Below are 21,896 nucleotides of genomic sequence, written 5' to 3' on the forward strand. Positions count from 1 at the left end.
TCATGTAAATCCAATTCATCCCTTCCAGACAACAAAAAATGTTAACACAAAGCACATTTTATATACAATAATTCTAGTGTTACATGCAGAAAATGATGCAAAAATAATGACAAATGAATGGACAAGTGAACATTTAATGTCACTTTTACCTCGTTTTGTTAGAAAGCAACCCAGAAAACCATCAGAGAAGAAAATAAGACACAATGAACCACAGTTTGCATGAATATACCAAAGTAAATGTGAACGCTGTGGAGCCAATAAACACGTACCTTGACTTTGATGTAGGAAATGATCAAAAACCAAGCGCTGGCGGCAGTGACGTGGTGGAAGTGTCGGTGAGGATGCCTTATAAGGTGTGTGGTGACGTGTGCTATGTTTGACTGTGTGAACACGCCTAGCTAACTCTGAATGCTTATGTTTTGTTGTTGGAAGCAGAAATGAGTGTTCTGGATGTCAGACGAGACCCAAGCGGAGTAGATGTGTACACGTGGAGCACTCCCGTCACATCTACATACCTCTGAAATGACCACGCTCTTCTCTTTAAGCCCTAAAACTGGGAGGTGTTGTCTCGTACGGTCCATGGCCTTTCTCTGTTGTGTGTTTGTTACGTGGTGTATGTCTCTACAACGCTCATAGAAACAACCACTGTTGCCCTAAAATGGCGCTCACGACCCACAATGCATTGCTCCATCACGTGCAAGCATCGCGAGATTTCGTCTTGCGTGTGTGATCCAAGATGGTGGCGTTAACAAACTGGACGCTGTTTTGGACGCTAAACAAGCAGGCGAATACAAGCCAAGGCAAAGTTATAGCAAAAATTGACATGGAATGGGAATATTCCAGCCATGACATGGCGAGGGATCACGGGGAATCCAGTTCATCCATTCCATAAAGCCAAAAATGTTACCACAAAACACCTTTTAATGCCGTGCTAACAGGGATGTTTTGTGAAAAGCAGGGTTCTGCTCTGCGCTGAAAGTGTTTGTGGTTTGTTTCCATCGTCACTTTTCATCAACATTTGTTCATCAGTGCCGACCGTGGATGCAATAATGACGTGTGTGGTTGTTAAAGTGGCAAATCGTCATACGGAGGGAAGGTAATTACCAAGTATGACGTCACTGTTGCTTATTAAATATGTCTCTCCAGAAACATCTTCGTGGGGCACATGTGGCGATCCCAGTACTTGGTGTCATAGAGTGCACGTCTCCCCGCGACCTGTGCCCTCCTCACACACTCTATCATGCATGCGCACGGCGGTCTGGTAACAATATTTTTTTTTCACTTAATATATTTACTTATGTATATATATGATACTATATTGCATATTCTATTTGCTTATGTATACATATGATATTATATTGCATATTCTATTTGCTTATGTAAATATATGATATTATATTGCATATTCTATTTACTTATGTACAGTATACATATGATATTATATTGCATATTCTATTTACTTATGTAAGTATATTAAGTGATTTTTTAAATCAAAGATTCATTCTTGCTAAAAGTATTTGTTGTCAATTTTGACAAAGGTTCATTTTTTCTTTTTCAAATGCAAATATGGATAACGTTTTTTTATCATTTGATCGAGAAATGCTGCTTTTCCGTGCACATGAGGATGTGAAAAACATTTCTAGTGAACATTTTCAACAAAAGCTAGGGCGGATGGAAACCGAGGTAAAAGCATCGTAAACGCTCAGCAACATGACAGGTGTCCTGGCTGGTCCACCAATATGTTTGACTGCAGAGGATCTGAGGTTGCTGTGGCAACGGCGTCATACATCAGTCAGATTGTTCCGTACCACTGCTTTCATCTTTACTCATCAGAGGCTAATGGGCAAAAGTGAAAGTGATATTTTGCAACCTTAAGAGGCTGGAAGCGATGCAGTGCGTCTTTGATGGTCAAGTACATCTTGAAGAGTTTGTCTCCAGTTAGGAGCTTTCAGGTTGGTTTTGCTGGAAGCACCAAAGAAGGCTGCAGTAGAGAGTAGAGACATCTGACGAGGTTGGATTGTGCCTGCATTCTGACGTTATTCACTGAAAAGGAAAATGTAGAACAGTGTCGTCTTTCTTTGAAACGTGAAACACCAAAACACTACTGGTCCATCGACACAACAAAGCCTGCATAGCTAACTGCAGCTCCCTCCCAGATGGCACGGAATGCTCATTCAGTGGCTGTTCGTTGATGTCAAGCTCCATAGGACTGCAGACGGAGGAGAGCTTCTTTCCCAGCCCACAGAAGCTCTTCCCTCCATCTCTGCTTCATTTTGGAATCAATACTGTTGTCATCAATAATTCACCAGGCAGACTTGGAGCGTTGGCACTACTTTGTGGTGAAAGAAAGGCCAACATGAAAGCTAATCCTGGGTGTTCTAGGAAGGAGATTGGAAGAGCTGCCTTCACAGCCCTGGACCTGGTGGGCCAGACCAAAGATTAAAAAGAGAAAAAGATACTTGGTGTATACTTTGGTGTGGTTGGCTTCGTCTTCATGCTGGTGTTTGTGTTTGTGTTTTCATCAAGCAAAGGCTGGATTGGGCAGCTTTTGTAAATCATCCATTCAAAGCTGAAGTTCTTCTGCTGGGTTCAATACCTACTTTATTTTTATGTCTATGATGCCAGCTGAGATGTTGGAGCTGAGAGTGAAGCCGCTGCGATGAGAATCAGCACCTCCAAGTCCGAGGCCGTGGTTTCCACCCAGAAAAGGCTGGAGGGCCATCTCCTGGTCGGGGAGGAGATCCTGCCCCAAGGGGAGGAGTTGAAGCACCTCGGGGTTCTGTTCACGAGTGCGGGAAGGATGGAACATGAGATGGACAGGCGGGCTTCTAACCTAACCCAAATGGAAATTGCTCCTTTCCCCGGAGCCTCAGCTTCTGTAGGTTCAGTGTGTCGTGCAGGTTGTGTGTTTCAGTGTGTCGTGCAGGTTGTGTGTTTCAGTGTGTCGTGCAGGTTGTGTGTTTCAGTGTGTCATGTAGGTTGTATGTTTCAGTGTGTCGTGCAGGTTGTGTGTTTCAGTGTGTCGTGCAGGTTGTGTGTTTCAGTGTGTCGTGCAGGTTGTGTGTTTCAGTGTGTCATGTAGGTTGTGTGTTTCAGTGTGTCATGTGGGTTGTGTGTTTCAGTGTGTCGTGCAGGTTGTGTGTTTCAGTGTGTCGTGCAGGTTGTGTGTTTCAGTGTGTCGTGTAGGTTGTGTGTTTCAGTGTGTCGTGCAGGTTGTGTGTTTCAGTGTGTCGTGCAGGTTGTGTGTTTCAGTGTGTCGTGCAGGTTGTGTGTTTCAGTGTGTCGTGTAGGTTGTATGTTTCAGTGTGTCGTGCAGGTTGTGTGTTTCAGTGTGTCGTGCAGGTTGTGTGTTTCAGTGTGTCGTGCAGGTTGTGTGTTTCAGTGTGTCATGTAGGTTGTATGTTTCAGTGTGTCGTGCAGGTTGTGTGTTTCAGTGTGTCGTGCAGGTTGTGTGTTTCAGTGTGTCATGTAGGTTGTATGTTTCAGTGTGTCGTGCAGGTTGTGTGTTTCAGTGTGTCGTGCAGGTTGTGTGTTTCAGTGTGTCGTGCAGGTTGTGTGTTTCAGTGTGTCGTGCAGGTTGTGTGTTTCAGTGTGTCGTGCAGGTTGTGTGTTTCAGTGTGTCGTGCAGGTTGTGTGTTTCAGTGTGTCGTGCAGGTTGTGTGTTTCAGTGTGTCGTGCAGGTTGTGTGTTTCAGTGTGTCGTGCAGGTTGTGTGTTTCAGTGTGTCGTGTCGGTTGTGTTGGTGTGTTGTGTTGGTGTGGTACCGAGGGAGAAGTGAGTCTGATTAGGACCAATCTCGCCTTAACCCCATCCTGGCTTCTTCTCGCCAGGGATTATTCTAAATCAGATGTTAGTGTGGATGTGAAAGTAGCACTGGAGAAATGGGGGTGAGGTGGGGGCAGGGTCTTGCTTTTGAACCCATCTTCAGTGGCCCCCTCCCCCTTTATGAAGCAGGATATGCTGAGCCGATGAAGAATCTTACCCTGTTATATCACACACATTACTGGGGGGGCTCACATATCCTAGCAACATAAGAAGGTTAGGGGGTCATGGTAACAAGAAGCAATGATGGGGGTGGTCAGTGAAGGGATGTTCAGACTTGGCCCCCACACCCCCCATTAAAACAACAAAGTCATTTGTTATCATTTTTAGTCGGGGGCACAATAACGAAATAAGATATGAGGCAATGATGGCATCATTCCCACAAAGCCAATAACTTGAAAAATAGCTCAGATACTCCCTCATCTAAAGAAAGCTCCAATGGGGGGGGGTTACTGTACTGCACGGGTGAGCTAATCAAGCGCTCCTTTGTTCCTCCTGCCTGTGACGTTGACGGCCTATCCTAACTTCCCCTGAGCTCACTTGTGAACAAACATTAACTTTCTGTAGAGGACATTGCATGCTAGTTGTACCAAATGCTCCGTGATGAGAGGGGGGGGACAACATGCAGCACACAGAAAACCTTATCAGCCACCTGAAATGTTTGAAAAGTGCAAAAGGTTTGCCATGGTACCTCCATGGCGTCACAGTGGCTGCTCAGAGCATGCGTCTGAATACAGTACACCATGCTGGGCCACAGCAGATGTCTCCCCCCCGAGTGATTCATTAGATTAGCGGTGACTGGAAAATAGTTACACCTTGTTTATGGTGTTTCATTGGTTCTAGACCCAACCGTGATAAGTGAATTTCCACAAAGTCGGATTCCCTATCTGTAAATGGAATATTTTGGTAGTTAGAGCACAGAAAACCTGTTCATGACCTTCTAAATACGCTTTTTAACATGATTAGAGGCCTCTAGACATGAAATAACACCCCGAAAGAGCCAATAAGTCAGACAATAAGAGTCATGCTAATCTGTGATGCTGTAAAAGTGTTCCAGTGCTAGGGGAGCCGAATGGGGGCAGAGTTGAGTTTTAACTTAGCGTGGGTTATGGTTGCACAGTAGCCTGTGTTAGGGATTGAGATGCAGTCATCCCTCGCTACATATCGGTTAATGAATGAATGAATGAGTAAATGATGGCAGTTTTGTGATTGACTATAAACTATTATTAGTCAAAAATATTGAAAGAGAAGTTATATGTAAGGCCGCACGGTGGTCTAGTGGTTAGCACGTTGGCCAACACAGTAACAGCTTGGAGATCGGGAAGATTCTCCCCTGGGCATTTCTGTGTGGAGTTTGCATGTTCTCCCCGTGTGTGTGTGGGTTTTCTCCGGGTACTCCGGCTTCCTCCCACATTCCAAAAACATGCAGGTGAGGTTAATTGACGACTCAAAATTGTCCATAGGTATGAATGTGAGTGTGAATGGTTGTTTGTCTATATGTGCCCTGCGATTGGCTGGCGACCAGTCCAGGGTGTACCCCGCCTGTCGCCCGAAGTCAGCTGGGATAGGCTCCAGCATGCCCCCGCGACCCTAATGAGGAAGAAGCGGTATAGAAAATGGATGGATGGAAGTTATATGTAGTCAGTAACATTACATTGATGACATACTACCTTACATTACATTACCTTCACACTGCAGGAAGTCGCCATGGCTTGTCCGACATGATAGAGTGAATGGAAGATCTCCCATTCCATGTGGAAGTGGTACGTTTTTGCCATCTTCCCCAGTTCGTTTCTTAGGACGTCCCTGTAAACTATTATTTTACTATTATTTAGCCAGCTTCCGCCAACGTATGAAAAATGTGGCCAATACGCTGGCGTACATCGAATAAGTTATGGGTAAGTTTTGCATATGTTAACAGCACGCGGAAGCACGCCGGCATACGTCATAGTATGTCTAAGTCGTCCAAAAATGTTGTGCCTGCATAAAACATTTTGACGTATGTCAACGTATGATTCATACGTCCCGCATACGCGGGCAATAAGTTATGCCATCGTTGACGCCCGTTCACAAACGTTATTTGTAAGTTACGCACAAGTCGTAATATGTCAACAGAACTGTCTTCTTGGCGAGGGGAGATGGAGATCGAGGCTGTCGTGTTTGCATTTGCAGGTAAGTTTGCAGCTTGACCAGTGTTTTGATTTCTATCAACTTTATTAATGCCTTAGCGAGTCACAAATCCATGAGTGGTAGCGTATGCAGCCTACATCAGGGGTCTCACGTATGAATCATACATTGACATACGTGGAAAAGTTTTATGCATGCACAAAATTTTTGGACGACTTAGATGTACTACAATGTACGCCAGCGTATTGGCCAAATTTTTCATACATTGGCGTAAGCTGGCTAATTCGTCAAGGTGTGACAAGCCTTGGGCATAAATTGTGAACACTGGCAACACGCTACGCATTCGTTGGCATAAGTTGTCTATAAGTTAGAGAAACGTTCTATATAAGTTACTAATACGTCATGTTTACGTCGAACTCGTTGAATGAATATGCTATGTATACGCCCAAAATTGAAAAAAAAACCCATCAGCAGTTCGAAGTATGCCATCAAAATGATCACGTCAGGCATGCGCTGCCTAAATCGTCCTGGTGTGACAGGGCCCTTATGTTTAGAATAAATCCATATGAGGCTAACTAGTTAGCTCGCTAGCATGCTGTGTTTAAAGCGGCGGCCGTCTCTCGTGCACATTAGCAATGTGGTTTAACCAAAGAACAACAGCAGTGTAAAGGTGACGGTAGGGGTGCTCTGTCGTGTCTACAGGGATCTAACAATATTAAAAAGCATATTTTCTATACCCGAACGATGAAAATGTTCTATTTCTTAATAGTATATTAGAAGTTCCATAAAGGAGGAACGACTGCGAGGCTCTGAAGAAGACTGCAGGTGACGAGTCCAAAATGTCAGTGATGAAAAACTAGCTAACTCCGGTGTTAAAAAACAACTGTTTAGAATGTATCCATGATGGTTGGATTAGACTTGATTATGCATGACAGTCCTTCATTTCTACAAAAAGTACGTCAAATGCGCTTCCTGTTGTTGGACTGATAATAGCCCGTATTCAACCACGAAACAGCGATGATTTGCGGTATTCACTCCTCGTTTTTGGAAAACCTTCAAGTGAAGCCGCAAAAATCAAAGCACAAATTGGCAAAGGATTTCTGTCCCACATGATTTTCCACATCGTTACTCCCAACTAACAGGAAATTGACTGGAATGGTGTGTGTGTGTGTGTGTGTGTGTGTGTGTGTGTGTGTGTGGGTGTGTGTGGGTGTGTGTGTGTGTGTGTGTGTGGGGGGGGGGGGGGGGTAATGCTTGGTGGGTGTGGCCATATTTGACAGGATGTCACTTTCAGGCGCGTTGAGTTAGTTTATGATGACGGGCGTGATTAGAAAAATGCCGCCTGCCTTCTTCCAGCGTATCAAGTGACTGGCAGCGTCCTGATGCGATGGACGGGATCGGCCGCCTTGCCAAGTGTCCTCACGCTGACACTAGGCTGCTTGTCATGTCCCCTCATCTCCTAAGTGCATCCATTACGCTCATCTGTGATTCATGGCTGGCACGAGAGACACGCTTCCTCCCATGGCGGAGACGAAGGAAGCCAAGGAGGGAGTCGGAGCACAGCTTTGAAGGGAGGGGCTGTCATGATTGCACGGACAGGCGGGGGGTCGCTGCAGGTGGTGATGCTACGACAACAGGATTGAAACGTTTGCTTTTTTTGGATGGATGCTGTTGCTAGGATACACGCCACTCCAGCACATGGATGGACATGATGAGGTCACATGACCTTCACGCTTGTCTTTAGACTGTGTGTGTAGTTGCCATGACGACGCAGGACTTCATGGTGTTCAGATTATGTTTATTTTCAGCGCCGCTTATCACGGTTTTCCTTGCTGTCATTTTCAAACTTCTGGGGTCAGCTGGTCTGCTGATTTGGAGTGAAGGTTGAAGGTCAAAATAGCAAACGTTCCTTCACCAAACACAACTGTCACCATCACTCGGTAGGGCTTAAAAGGAATATCGGTATTTAAAAAATGTTTTTAAATTATTTTCTGCAGCGTTTTTACTGTTTTTAAGTGTTTTATTTGTAGTTTATTGTTGTTTTTTTGTGCCATAGCGACTGATATTATATTATATCATCCATCCATCTTCTATGCCGCTTCTCCTCATTATGGTCACGGGGGCATCCCAGCTGATTTTGGGCGACAGGCGGGGTACACCCTGGACTGGTGTCCAGCCAATGGCAGGGCACATATAGACAAACACTCACATTCATACCTATGGACCATTTAGAGTCTCCAATGAAGCTAACATGCATGTTTTTGGAATGTGGGAGGAAACCGGAGTACCCAGAAACCCCCCCACACACACGGGGAGAACATGCAAACTCCACACAGAAATGCCCAAGGGAGAATCCAACCCAGGTCTTCCCATCTCCAGACTGTTACTGTGTTGGCCAACATGCTAACCACTAGACCACCGTGCAGCCCATCTTATATCGCATCGCATCGTATCGTATCGTATCGTATCGTATCGTATCGTATCGTATCGTATCGTATCGTCTTGTCTCGTCTAATCACGGGAGACATGATGGCTGAGATGGCTGGCAGGGTGGTTTTGGTTTGCTGTTCCTGTGTGAGGAGGCTGCTTTGCTGCTGCTTAACGTGTCTTGGCGAGGGTCCACATGTCAGTCATGATGGTACGAGTGCTTTGAGCCTGGGAGGCTGACAGGAAGCAGTTAGTGTGAAGATGCTAGTGACTTAGCGTGGAGGGAAGGGTAGCGTCTTTGTTTCACTGTGCCGTCCTGTCTTGGAAAGGAGCCAACATATCCATCATCAGCTCTAAAATCTCCATGCTGTCATTGAAATGTATGTACTTTATTTATCCCACAGCGGGGAAATTTACTAATGTCAAGCTAATATTGTTATAACACATTGTTGCTCTCCAGTCCAAAACTCTACTTGTTCTACGTTTTATTCTGACGTTTTATTTCCCTGAACATGATGACATCCCTGGCAAAAGTGATGGGCTCACCAGTCTTGAAAGATGATCATTCAGTTGTTTGAGAAAACAAAATCATGTTGTGGAATCTTGAGAAGCAAAACAGGACACGTTTGCAGTTTGAGGGAGGAGGGGCTCTGAAGTATATTGGTTCTGAACAATGACAACAACGTGGATTACCAGAACGTTCTCCTGATCTGGACGTGCTTCCGTTACTGGCCAGCAGTACAAGTATGTCTTGAAAACAGAACATACACAGCAGAACAACTGGAGTCAACATTTGTGAGCAAACAGTAAGAAATCACCAAAAGGAAAAAGTAAACCACAGCCATCATCAACACCTGAACGGAAAAACCAAGTTCCATTGAGCTCAGGAACAGCAATGGCAGACTGTGGATGACTGGATGAAAGTCATAATCAGTGATGGATCATGAATCAGCATTGGGCACGGTGATCATGATGCCGGAACCTTGGTTCCAATGAGCTTTATGAAGACGACTGCCTGAAGGAAACGTGCACATTTCCACAGTCATTGAAGATACGAGGCTGCATGTCAGGCAGAGCGCTGGGGGCGTGGGGGGGCTGTCATACATCTTCTATAAATACCCTCACAGTTCTCATCCCATCAATGAAAAGCATGTCTGGGGATGATCAATTCAGTTCCCAAGATGATAACGCATCTTGCCGTACAGGAAAAAGTGTCAAAACATTCCTTGAAGAAAGATGCATAAGGTCAAGGTCATGGTTATGGTCATGACCTGCAAATAGTCTGGGTCTCAGTCCAACTGAAATTGAGGAAAATAGTTGGAGCCGGGTTGATGAAGAGTACTGTTGGTCCCTCATGAAGTCTGCCAGCTGTTCTGATGTCAGACCCAATTCAAGTGTTCTTTTGCTTGTTGTTTTAGGATTCCATCATTTCTTCCTCACAATGAAGTGATTCCATATTTTAAAAAAGTAACTGTTACTGATTACCACCTTTTTTTCTTAACTTCTGAAAGCCAGAAAGCTGGTTTTGTGTCATGTTTGTCTACATGACTCTCTTACGGACCTTCTATGACTCTGTGGTGGCCTCAGCCATCTTCTATGCTGTGGGCTGCTGGAGAGGGGGCAGCACGGACAGGGACAGGAGCAGGATCAATAGACTGATCAGGAGAGCGAGCTCTGTCCTGGACGGTCCTCTGGACTCCGTGGAGGAAGTGGGGGAGAGAAGGATGTTGGCTAAGCTGACATCCATCATGGACAACACCTCTCACCCGCTACATGACACTGTGGGTTCCCTTAGCAGCTCCTTCAGCAGCAGACTGTTACACCCACGGTGTAAGAAGGAGAGGTTCCGCAGGTCCATTTGTATTCACTATGTCTATGCATTGCATGCATTGTCTATGACTATGCATTCTTTACTTGTGTACATACTTGTGTATCTTGCTTGCTGCTGTAACAGATGAATTTCCCTGCTGTGGGATTAATAAAGTACTACTACTACTACTACTACTACTACTACTACACAATGAAACAACTAAATGAGGATCCTCCAAGACTGGCCAATCCATCATTTTGGACGGGGGTTGCTGTGATTATTCTTATTTTCATTTAGTTTCAAGGGGACCTATTATGCTTTCCCCTTTTTCTGACCTACAAATGCGGTGACAATGTGGTATTCTCGTGTTAAACCATGCCAACGTGTCAGGTCATGAGGTCATGTGGAAGTGAGCCCTGACAGCAGCTTTGGATGGCTCTGCATCAACACAACCCGGACGTCCTTATATGGGCATGCCAGGCAAACGCTGTTCGCTGTAAAAATGTGAACAACTACAAATGTATAAGCACACACACATGACAGTCGGCTTTTATGCTGGCGATGCCAGAAGAAGTGTTTTCTTTCTTTTCTTGGGAGAATGAACAGGATAAGATTTTCATTGCATGGTATTACTGCTGTTTTACTATGCACATGACAATAAAACTCTCTTGAATCTCTTGAATCTTGAAGAAGTGGTGAAGACACGCTCATGGGGCCAAGTAGATGCTTTACATGCTTTGGCCTTCAAACATGTGATTGTAAACGTGTGCCAATTGGTCATTAAAAAGAAACAAGTTACATTCTAGAGTCTTGGGGAAGGACATTTGAAACAGACATTTTTCTTTCAAATCTGTGAATGTTATTTGTTTGAAAAAGTAGAACTAATGGAAATGCAGTGTTCTGACTTACAGTAGAGTATTTAGCCTGTAGTCGTTTTATGAATACATTCTTGCAATGTATGTTCTTTTCACATCTTGGACACATCATCAGTGTTTGGGGTCTTACAACAGACACCCTCATCCAGATCAGATCTCGGCCGCTGTCCAAGTGGCATTCTCCTGCCCCCACTGCTCTCCGGTCTCAGTGTGGACTGGGTGAAGTGTTGTGGAATTTTCAGCTGCCTTTCCAGGTCAGCTGTTGTAGTGAAACACCTTTTTATTTTATCAGGATTCGTTGGAGATCAGCTCGGGGAAGAACAAACCACAATTAACTGGGTATGGCTGAACACAGCGTCTTTATTCAACGCACCTAAACAGTTACAGTTTCAAACATTGGCTATGCACTGTGAATGTAGCTCTTACCGCGACGCGCTGGGTTGGAGAGCCTACAACCCCGGCAGAGTGTGCATCAACCGGCTGGGCGTCCGTACGAAACCCGCAGCAGACTCTGTCTAGGTGCTTTCGCTCACGCCTCTTTACCCAAGTCTGTTTGTGCGGGCGTGAGAGCGGGGTGGCGTTCGCACACAGAGGTACTGTTTTAACAAAACAGGCGCCAGGCAGCCTAGTTTGGTTATATGAGTGTCCTGTCTTCCTGATAATACATAACATAACAAGCATATGGTAGACAAGGTCAGCAGATAACAATAACAAAATACGGTGAAGTCCTGGGAAATGAACAACACAAATCCATCACCCTTTCTCAGACCGAGACTAGCAAACAAGCAGAGCAGTTCTTTGGGGTTTTCTGCGGCCTTTCTCCTTCCTTGACCGACTGAACAGCTCTGGCAGTAGCTCAGGTGCATCGACTGAACCGGATGCCCTCGCTGATTGCCTCAGCCAAGGATGTTAGGACTCGCTCGCGTCTCCATCGATAGCAGTAGCAGTGTTCCGGTGTTCCTACCTTGGAACACCGCGGCCATGCAGGTGTTTCTGTTTTGCCCCAGGTGCACAGATGAGATGGGCTTGGGAGAACATCATAGAGCCCCTGGATCAGGAACATACAGGAAACTGTAATCTTTCTTCAAAAAGGAGGTTGATCACATTGTTTTCACCTGCAATCTCAGCTTCTTTGACAAAACAAAATGATTAAATAAATTCAATGAATTATTTGAAATGATTATTTTTCTTGCTAATGTGTTCATTTGTTATCTGCTGAAAAAGGAAAAGTGATGGAACTATATCCTGCTTTTGACTGCAGCAATATCCAGATGACCTTCATTCCAGTGTAGGATTAGAAGATTGAACTTTTAACTCTTTACCTTCCTTCTCTTGTGTCTCCTTCAGGAGAACCAGGCAGTCCTGCTAATGTTCCTTCAGCTGAGTATCTAGCTGAAGCCCCCCTTTCAGGCGCTTGTGGTTGACGTGGACACGATGCTGCCCCTCCGCCTGCTCCTTCATCTCCTGCTGCTCTGCAGGCACCCTGCAGGTCAGTGGCGAGATAGTGTGCCTTTTGACAATCATCCCAATCTCAGCTGCTTCACTATCACGGCCTGGATGGCTGCAAAGCATTCTCACTGCTCTGGCAGAGTAGTGTGACTTTGCAAAGCCTCATCTTCCTGGAGCTGCTGTGACGTGGTCCCTATGGTTACCGTGACGACCCGAATGTACCGGAGTCTCTTGCTTCAGAAGCCTTTGGAATGATTTAGACAATAGAAGACAGTAGAAGGCTCGTTTCAAAACAGCACCGCAAATCCTCTTCCTATTTTAATCCTAGAACAATCATTCACCAACGTCGGGCTGGCCGGATTCAAAAGCTTAACCGTAAATGTCTCACGGGCCGTAGCTTACCCACACATGGTCTCGTCTAAAGGGCCGATGCATCCACACAGCAGCAGCCGGGGGGGTTGTTAGTGCGCCTAAAGAACATTGGCTTGACGTATCGTGGTGGGTGGAGGTTGATGTTGATGTTGAACAAAAGCTAAGCGCGCGCACACACACACACACACACACACACACACACACACTACCAGTGTTACCTGGAGTTCTTCTAGCCATCCAAATCACACCCTACATGTCACGTTGGTGTCAATGAATGCACTAACTTCATTGTTCGTGGTTGGGAGTATCTATGCCCCGTACGGAACCTAACATAACACAATGTTACACAGCATCACAGCACAAAGTACCGTCACATGACGTCATGTAACGTACTGCCAAATAACACACCACAAGGTCACGTGACATAACGTAACGTCACTCGGCCTCAGGTAACGTGATGTTAGCCACCCAACAAAATAATAGCACCACTTACCGTAACACAAAGAACAACAAGTCACATGCACCGTGTGACATACGACACATCATAACAGCACGTGACAGACTGGAGCGTACGGTTTGGAACACGGGTTTGCCTGCTCTAACGTAACATCACAACACGCATAAGGCAGCGCAGCGTGACGTGCTTGAATGGAACCAAATGTAACGCTGCCGCCCAAAGACAGCTGGGATAGGCTCCAGCATACCCACGACCCCAGTGAGGACAAGCGGCATAGAAGATGGATGGATGGAAGTTTGCATCATGTCACGTATACGTCCCGTGACATCGTACAACACACATCATGTGACCCAGCGTAGCATAATCTGCCGTTACTGTCCTGCCACGTACATATTGTGACGTGGTATCACTTAGCATGCGGCACACAGCGCCCGTTCTTGCTGCATATTCATGCCATGAGTTGTTCTGTGACCTTTAAGGGGACTTATAAGAAAGAGTCCCACCTGTGAGGTTGGACCAGCCTGTGCTGGAGCTGCTGTGCTTGAACCGTGCAGGACTAACAGGACGTCTTTGCTGGCTGTTGCAGATAGCACCATGCTTGGGGAGGAAGCTGACTTTTATGGAGGTAAGTGGACTCACTCGCTGCCTTTCTTACTCTAAAACAGGGGTGGGACAACCTTCTCACTTGCGGGCCACATTGGGTTAAACCAAAACACCACACGTCACATAAATCAGAAACATCACGCGTAGCCTAAAACTGTTACTTCCGAATGCCCGCAAGGCATGCTGGGGAGTCCAGCTGCAACAACTGATCAGGCTGATCAGGAGAGCGAGCTCTGTCCTGGACGGTCCTCTGGACTCCGTGGAGGAAGTGGGGGAGAGAAGGATGTTGGCTAAGCTGACATCCATCATGGACAACACCTCTCACCCGCTACATGACACTGTGGGTTCCCTTAGCAGCTCCTTCAGCAGCAGACTGTTACACCCACGGTGTAAGAAGGAGAGGTTCCGCAGGTCCTTCATACCGACCTCTGTCAGGCTCTACAACACCTGAACCACCTGAACCATGTTGTAGTCACGATGCTTTACTTTACTTTACTTTACTGTTCTCTTTACTTGTCTTGCTTGCTTGCTGCTGTAACAAGTAAATTTCCCCGCTGTGGGATAAATAAAGTACATACAATACATACAACAATATGAGCTATGAGCAGTAAAACATTGGCTATCGAGGGCATGTTAGCACCTCCTTGTTTACCTCGTTGACAAGTGTGTCCTCCACACATGTTGCAAAAATGCGGCAAAGAAAGAGTATCACAAGCTTCCCAGCATGCCTTGCGGCGGGCATATATTGGTGTTTTTGTTTGGCATGGGTATTGGGAGGGGATATTTGTTTGTACGCCCACATGGTGCGGCAGGTAGGTGACTTGCGTCGTGCGTGTTGTTGTGCTGTGTTGTTTGTACAAGCTACAGACTGCATCTGACTATTTTGGCGACAGAAGCGTGCCACAATAGCACTGCAAGCCATGTTGCTGCCCACAGCTTCCATGTTGGAAATGCCTGGTGGACCAGATCAGGACGCTTGGCGGGCCTGATGTTGCCCACGGGCCACAGTTTGCCGACCGCTGCAACCCAACAGGTGTTCTTGTACGTTTTCTTGGGAGAATGAACAGAATAAGAATTTCATTGCATAGTAGAACTGCCTGTTTTACTATGCATATGACAATACAACTCTTGAATCTTGAATCTTGAATCTGAGCTAAAGAGCCGCTGAGTGGATATTTCCTCTTCCAAGGCAAGTCAGTAAAATTAACACAACATAAGTGTAGCATAAAGATGATTTATGGTGAAGCAGAGATGACAGCTTGATGATGCTTTGGCCTTCAGAGGACAACTCCTGCTGTAAATTCAAGGTCAAGGCCACAAGAGTGACTGAGATCTTCTCACATTCAGCGTTTATATTTGTGACTTCTTGCGCCATCTAGGGCCACGTTGGACACATAAGCACGCACCTGCAAAACAAGACCTCAATGAGACGGTGGTTTCGTTCCAAGTCTGGTGTCTCCAGGTGCTTTTAAAGTTCACTGCTGCCTTTTCCAACCCATTTCTGAAGCTCATGGAGCTTTGTGCCCTCTCTTGTAGCATGGCAAAGCATTTTCCCAGTTTGTTTCCCTGCAGTCGGCATCAGCCGGTGTTTCAGTGTGTGCGAGAACTGCTGCATATTCTGTGGTTTTGCAGGAAGAAGGCGTATTTATAGTGGATGACACAGTCAGCGTCATCCACGTTGTGTAGGTGCCCCCCCTGCTGAGACGCACGGCAGCGCTATGAGTGAGATGTTTATCACCGAACGCCCACCCGTCTGTCTGTCCATACCTCGTCTTCTCATCCAATGCAAAAATGCGCTCCCCTTCATCCCCTAAGAGCTCCAGTTCATCAGCAGGTGTTGAATGAAAAAGCGACCTTGTCATGGTGGAAGGCGCGGCTGCCACAAGTTATTGTTTTGTGCAAATCCAAATGTGGAGGACTTTTATTTTGTCAGTGACTCCCAGCCGCTGTGCTGTGATTTGTAGAGCGCAACGGGCCGTGTGAGAAATTTCAAGTCAATCCAACCAATATTGTCAAACTTTGAGGTCGAGTAAGAGCTCCACCATGTAGTGTAATCGCACAGCAACACAGTAGGGGTGCTTTCGTGTGCATCGGCTCCACTGTGTTAATGCTTGAATGCTCCACAAGCTTCTAGCTTGGTGGCAGCAGTGCTCAAACAATGCTAACATGCTAGCTGTTAGCACTGCTAGCATGCTAACTTTAACATGTTCACTTTGTTGCTATTTTCAAAGGCATAAACTTACATAGACACTTACTGCTTTCATGTTCGGTGTTATCATGATAACAGTTGGCATTGTTAGCATGTTAACATTAGCATGCTATCCTTTTTTCCATTTTCAAAGGTAAAAACTTGCATAGACAGCATTATCTTGCTGGGTGTCAGCATGCTAACAGTTACCATGCTAGCGTTTTTCAAATCTTAGCATTTTTGGCTATTTTCACAGGTATTACCTTACATAGGTACTTAGCATGTTCACAAGCGCTATTATGCTAGGTGTGTTAGCATGCTGACAGTCGCATCGCCAGCATTCACACGCAATTTCTCCCAAAATTGTACGTTTGTAGTTATACAAGTGAGAGTAGCTGCTCATTGCTCTCTACTCTTTTTAGCGTAGGCGAAGAAGATTCACTCTCTGTATTCCAAATAAGCCCTCGCTTGTTCCACACATGCACACTTTCACAGTCCAGTGTTGCCAAAACAGTGAGATGCCTGATCAGCTAGTCCATTAAAAGAGACTAGCGGAGGACATTTGCCCTTTTTGGGTTGATTGTGCGTTGAGGTTGAGGTTGCAGCTGCATCCTTTTGAATCATCTTGATTGACTGGCTCACACAAACATCAACGCCAACTTAAACTACATTATGATAGTAATAGTATGAAAACAACATCGCTCATAATCATCATCAACAACAACATAGATCATACCAAACTCATCAATATTTCACTTGATGATTATCTCCAAGAAGTTATCGATCCATTCACAGACAGAAATTACTCATTCATTGTTCAAGATTCAAGAGAGTTTTATTGTCATGTGCATAGTACAACAGCAGTTATACCATGCAATGAAAATCTTATTCTGTTTATTCTCCCAAGAAAAGAAAGAAAACAAATGAAAGAATAAGAACATAAGAAACATAAACACACAAACATATATACCAATAAATTAAGCAACAACAACAGACGAGACATTAATACAAGTAAATAATACAAATAAATAAATAAATAAAGTGCTATGAGTGTGTGCGTGTGTTGCGTGCGGCGTGTGCGAGTGCTTCGTTGAGAAGCCTGATGGCCTGTGGGTAAAAGCTGTTTGCCCGCCTTGTGGTCCTGGACTTCAAACTCCTGTAGCGTCTGCCTGACGGTAGGAGTGTGAATAATGAGTGTTGTGGATGTGTGCTGTCCTTGATGAGGTTGTGTGTTCTTCGTAGGACTCTAGATTTATAAATGTCTTGCAGTGAGGGGAGGGCTGCCCCAACAATGTTCTGTGAGGTCTTGATCACCCGCTGGAGTGCCTTCCTATCACGTGTTGTACAGTTACCGTACCAAACAGTGATGGAGGCGGTAAGGACACTTTCCATAGTGCATCTGTAGAAGCAACTCAGGATTGTGGTGGACATGCCAAATTTCCTCAGTCTTCTCAGGAAGTACAGTCTCCTTTGGGACTTCTTCAGAATTTGTTGGGTGTTGTGAGACCAGGTGAGGTCCTCGCTGATGTGTGTGCCAAGGAACTTGAAGGTTTTCACCCTCTCCACCTCAGTCTCATCAATAAACAGGGGTCTATGCGGCTCCTTTTCCCTTGTTCTTGGGTCGATGATCATCTCTTTAGTCTTATCTGTATTGAGAAGGAGATTGTTATCACGACACCAAGCTATGAGGTCCGCCACCTCTCTTCTGTATGATGTTTCAACACCACCAGTGATCAGTCCGATGACTGTAGTGTCATCCGCAAATTTAATGATGCTGGTGTTGTTCTGGGAGGCCACGCAATCGTAGGTGAAGAGCGTGTAGAGGAGCGGACTCAGCACACACCCCTCTGGGGTCCCAGTGCTCACAATTCTTGAGCTGGATGTGCGATTGTGGACTCTGACTGACTGGGGCCTGCCTGTGAGAAAGTTAAACACCCAGTTACAGAGGGAGGGAGACAGGCCAAGTGTAAGGAGCTTATCTGTGAGTTTGTGGGGGCAGACTGTATTAAAAGCAGAGCTATAGTCTATAAATAGCATTCTGACGTATGTGTCCTGGCCCTGTAGGTGAGAAAGGGCTGTGTGGATGGCAGTGTTGACTGCATCATCCGTGGACCGGTTCTGGCGATATGCAAACTGTAGAGGGGTCCACGGTTGCCGCCGGGATGCTCTTTTTGATGTGGGTCATGACTAATCTTTCAAAGCACTTCATAACAATAGGAGTGAGTGCTATAGGGCGATAGTCATTCAAGCAGGTCACGTTGCTCTTCTTGGGTACGGGCACTATGGTGGTGGACTTAAAGCAGGTCGGTACAGATGCTTGTGCAAGCGACAGGTTAAATATAGCATATTAAATATAGCACATCCGCTAGCTCTGATGAGCAAACCCGAAGTGCACGTCCTGAGATGTTGTCTGGCCCTGCTGCTTTTCGTGGGTTTGTTTTGTTTAGAACCCTGCGCACATCAGCTGATGTCACCATGAGAGGTGAGTCCTGTGTGCTCCCCAGGTTCAGCCACCCTCTCTGCTCATCAGGAGTTTGGGTGTCAAAGCGGGCATAGAACTCATTCAACTTATCAGGAAGTGTGGTTTGGCTGGACGTGGCTACGCTACTCTGCTGTCGATAGTCTGTGATGTGCTGGAGCCCCGCCCACATGCGCCGAGGGTCTGAGGTGGAATAGTAGCCCTCCAGCTTCTGTCTGTACTGTCTTTTGGCCTCTCGTATGGACCTCCTCAGGTCATATCTGGCCTTTTTGTAGTCATCAGCGGTGCCCATGACAAATGCAGTCGAACGAGCACGTAGCTTAGCCCTTACATCACAGTTCATCCACTGTTTTTGGTTAGGGTATTTTCTGTAATACTTGGTGGTGGTAACAGTCTCTATGCATGTGCTAATGTAGCCAGTAACAGCAGAAGCATATTCATCCAAATCAACAGTACAATCTTCCCTCCCCGCTGCAGTTTTAAACACATCCCAGTTTGTGCAGCCAAAGCAGTCCTGAAGTACTTGATCAGTTTCTTCATTCCATACTTTAACTGCTGTACGTACAGGGGGAGCTTTTTTAAGAAGTTGTCTGTATGTTGGATAAAGGAATATAGAGATGTGGTCAGCCTTTCCAAAGTGGGGTCTTGGAACAGCCTTCAAAGCACCTTTCATGTTGCTGTAGACTTGGTCCAGGATGTTATTTTCCCTTGTGGGAAAGCTCACATGCTGGTAATATTTGGGGAGGACTCATTGTGGGACTCACTTCAGCAGTTTTACATGGACAGTCACACCGACTGACCTACCTACTCCTCTACCTACCTACCCCTCTATCTACCTACCCCTCTACCTACCCCACCTACCTACCTACCTACCTACCCCTCTACCTACCTACCTACCCCACTTACCTACCTACCTACCTACCCCACCTACCTACCTACCTACCCCACCTACCCCTCTACCTACCCTTCTACCTCCCCCACCTACCCCTCTACCTACCTACCTACCCCTCTAACTACCCCACCTACCTATCTACCTACCTACCCCTCTACCTACCTACCCCTCTACCTACTCCTCTACCTACCTACCCCTCTACCTACCTACTCCTCTACCTACTTACTCCTCTACCTACCCCTCTACCTACTCCTCTACCTACCTAACCTTCTACCTACCTAACCCTCTACCTACCCCACCTACCTACTTCTCTACCTACCTACCCCTCTATCTAGTCCATTAAAAGAGACTAGCGGAGGACATTTGCCCTTTTTGGGTTGATTGTGCCCCACCTACCCCTCTACCTACCTACCTACCCCTCTAACTACCCCACCTACCTATCTACCTACCTACCTACCTACCCCTCTACCTACCTACTCCTCTACCTACCTACCCCTCTACCTACCTACCCCACGACCTACCTACCTACCTCACCTACCCACCCACCTACCCCACTACCCACCTACGTACATACCCCACCTACCTACCCCTCCACCCACCTACCCCACGACCTACCTACCTACCCCTCTACCTACCTACCCCACGACCTACCTACCTACCTCACCTACCCACCCACCTACCCCACTACCCACCTACGTACATACCCCACCTACCTACCCCTCCACCCACCTACCCCACGACCTACCTACCTACCCCTCTACCTACCTACCCCACGACCTACCTACCTACCTCACCTACCCACCCACCTACCCCACTACCCACCTACGTACCTACCCCACCTACCTACGCCTCTACCTACCTACCCCACGACCTACCTACCTACCCCTCTACCTACCTACCGACCTACCTACCCACCTACCTACCTACATACCTACCCCACCTACCTACCCCTCTACCTACCTACCCCACGACCTACCTACCTATCCCTCTACCTACCTACCCCTCTACCTACCTACCCCACGACCTACCTACCTATCCCTCTACCTACCTACACCTCTACCGACCTACCCACCTACGTACCTACCCCACCTACCTACCTCTCTACTTACCTACCCCTCTACCTACCTACCTACCTACCCACCTACCCACCCACCTACCCCACTACCCACCTACCTACCCACCTACCTACCCAGCTACCCACCCACCTACCTACCTACCTACCTACCCAGCTACCCAGCTACGTAGCGTGCTAGCTATGTACAGCATGTCCGTATGTGCCTGAGTAGTGGATCCATAATGAGTGCAGGTTGTCACTGTGGTGTTGCAGGCAAGCATACAGTATGAATGTGCAAATGGGGGGGCTGTGTGGGTTACAGAGAGGACAGAGGTGACTCAGACGCAAGTTGGAGATGGACCATGCAGGAGGCCCGTAAGGCCTGGAGACACCAGCAGGCCCCGCAACCCCCACCTCAACCCCCACCGCCATCTGTCACATCCCACATTGCAGTAAAAGAGTTGGAACGGCAGCAGTGCTCATGGCTCTCCTCTTCTTCTACCTGCAAATTATTGATTCCCTGCAGGAGGAGGAGGGTCGTCCATGGCTGCGCTTGATCAAAATCCATCTCCTTTTCTTCCTGCCGTGTGCCAGGAAGACTTTCCTGGCTTTCTCAGCCCACATCGCCTCGTTTGCAGCAAGGGACATTGCGAGTAAGCAGTAAGCGACAGGAAGTGGACAGTGGACAGTGTCACACCCCCTCGAAATAGTGCACGTCATCCCCAGGGTGCCACCAAGTAGACCATCTACGATGGCAAACATGGTGTGCAGCATATACGTGTCATGTGACCAAGCTGGAGAAGAACTCCTGCTGATGTTTGGCAGAGAAATGAAGAGCTTATTTCACATGAAGAACAGCACATGTTGCCATGTGACATCGCTACTCTTCTACTCCTGAAGCGCTGCACGCAAAAGGATAAAAACTAGTGAAAGCATGCAGCCCCACCGTGTCACCTGTGCTATTATTTTCCTAACAGATACACCACACGGTGGTGCTGTTACTGAACCCCAAAGTTTGGCAAAGGATGCCAAAACAAACACCGCACCTTTAAAGTATGTTGCTGAATGACCACAACACCTCAAGGCGGGGGCGCCAAACCATGGACCACATCACTCAGCAGGACACTTCCAGCATTCTAGTTAGAATATTTTTGAAATAATAACAATAATTGATATTCATTTATGAGATTGACAATTAATTCATCTCCAAGAGAAATTCATATGATTATATTCTCATTATATGCATAAGAACCATTATTCTTATCACTATTCTAGTAGTAATCATTATTATTATTGCTTTAATATTGCAATAATCCATATGTTTGATAAATATCTCATAAAA

At 46.4% G+C, this 21,896-nt stretch overlaps 1 protein-coding gene across 3 annotated transcripts in view; it reads left to right on the plus strand.

Moving 5' to 3' along the window:
* cntn1a (contactin 1a) overlaps nt 1–21,896 on the plus strand; it is a 90,686-nt gene that overhangs the window by 33,920 nt on the left and 34,870 nt on the right. For all 3 annotated transcript variants that reach the window (XM_054775483.1, XM_054775482.1, XM_054775481.1), the window contains 2 exons: nt 12,408–12,549; nt 13,925–13,963. In XM_054775483.1, coding sequence (XP_054631458.1) covers nt 12,495–12,549; nt 13,925–13,963 — 94 coding nt within the window. In that variant the 5' untranslated portion in view covers nt 12,408–12,494. The remainder of the gene's footprint in view (nt 1–12,407; nt 12,550–13,924; nt 13,964–21,896) is intronic.

This window comes from Dunckerocampus dactyliophorus, chromosome 5 (genome assembly GCF_027744805.1).
Source record: "Dunckerocampus dactyliophorus isolate RoL2022-P2 chromosome 5, RoL_Ddac_1.1, whole genome shotgun sequence".
NCBI lineage: Eukaryota > Metazoa > Chordata > Actinopteri > Syngnathiformes > Syngnathidae > Dunckerocampus > Dunckerocampus dactyliophorus.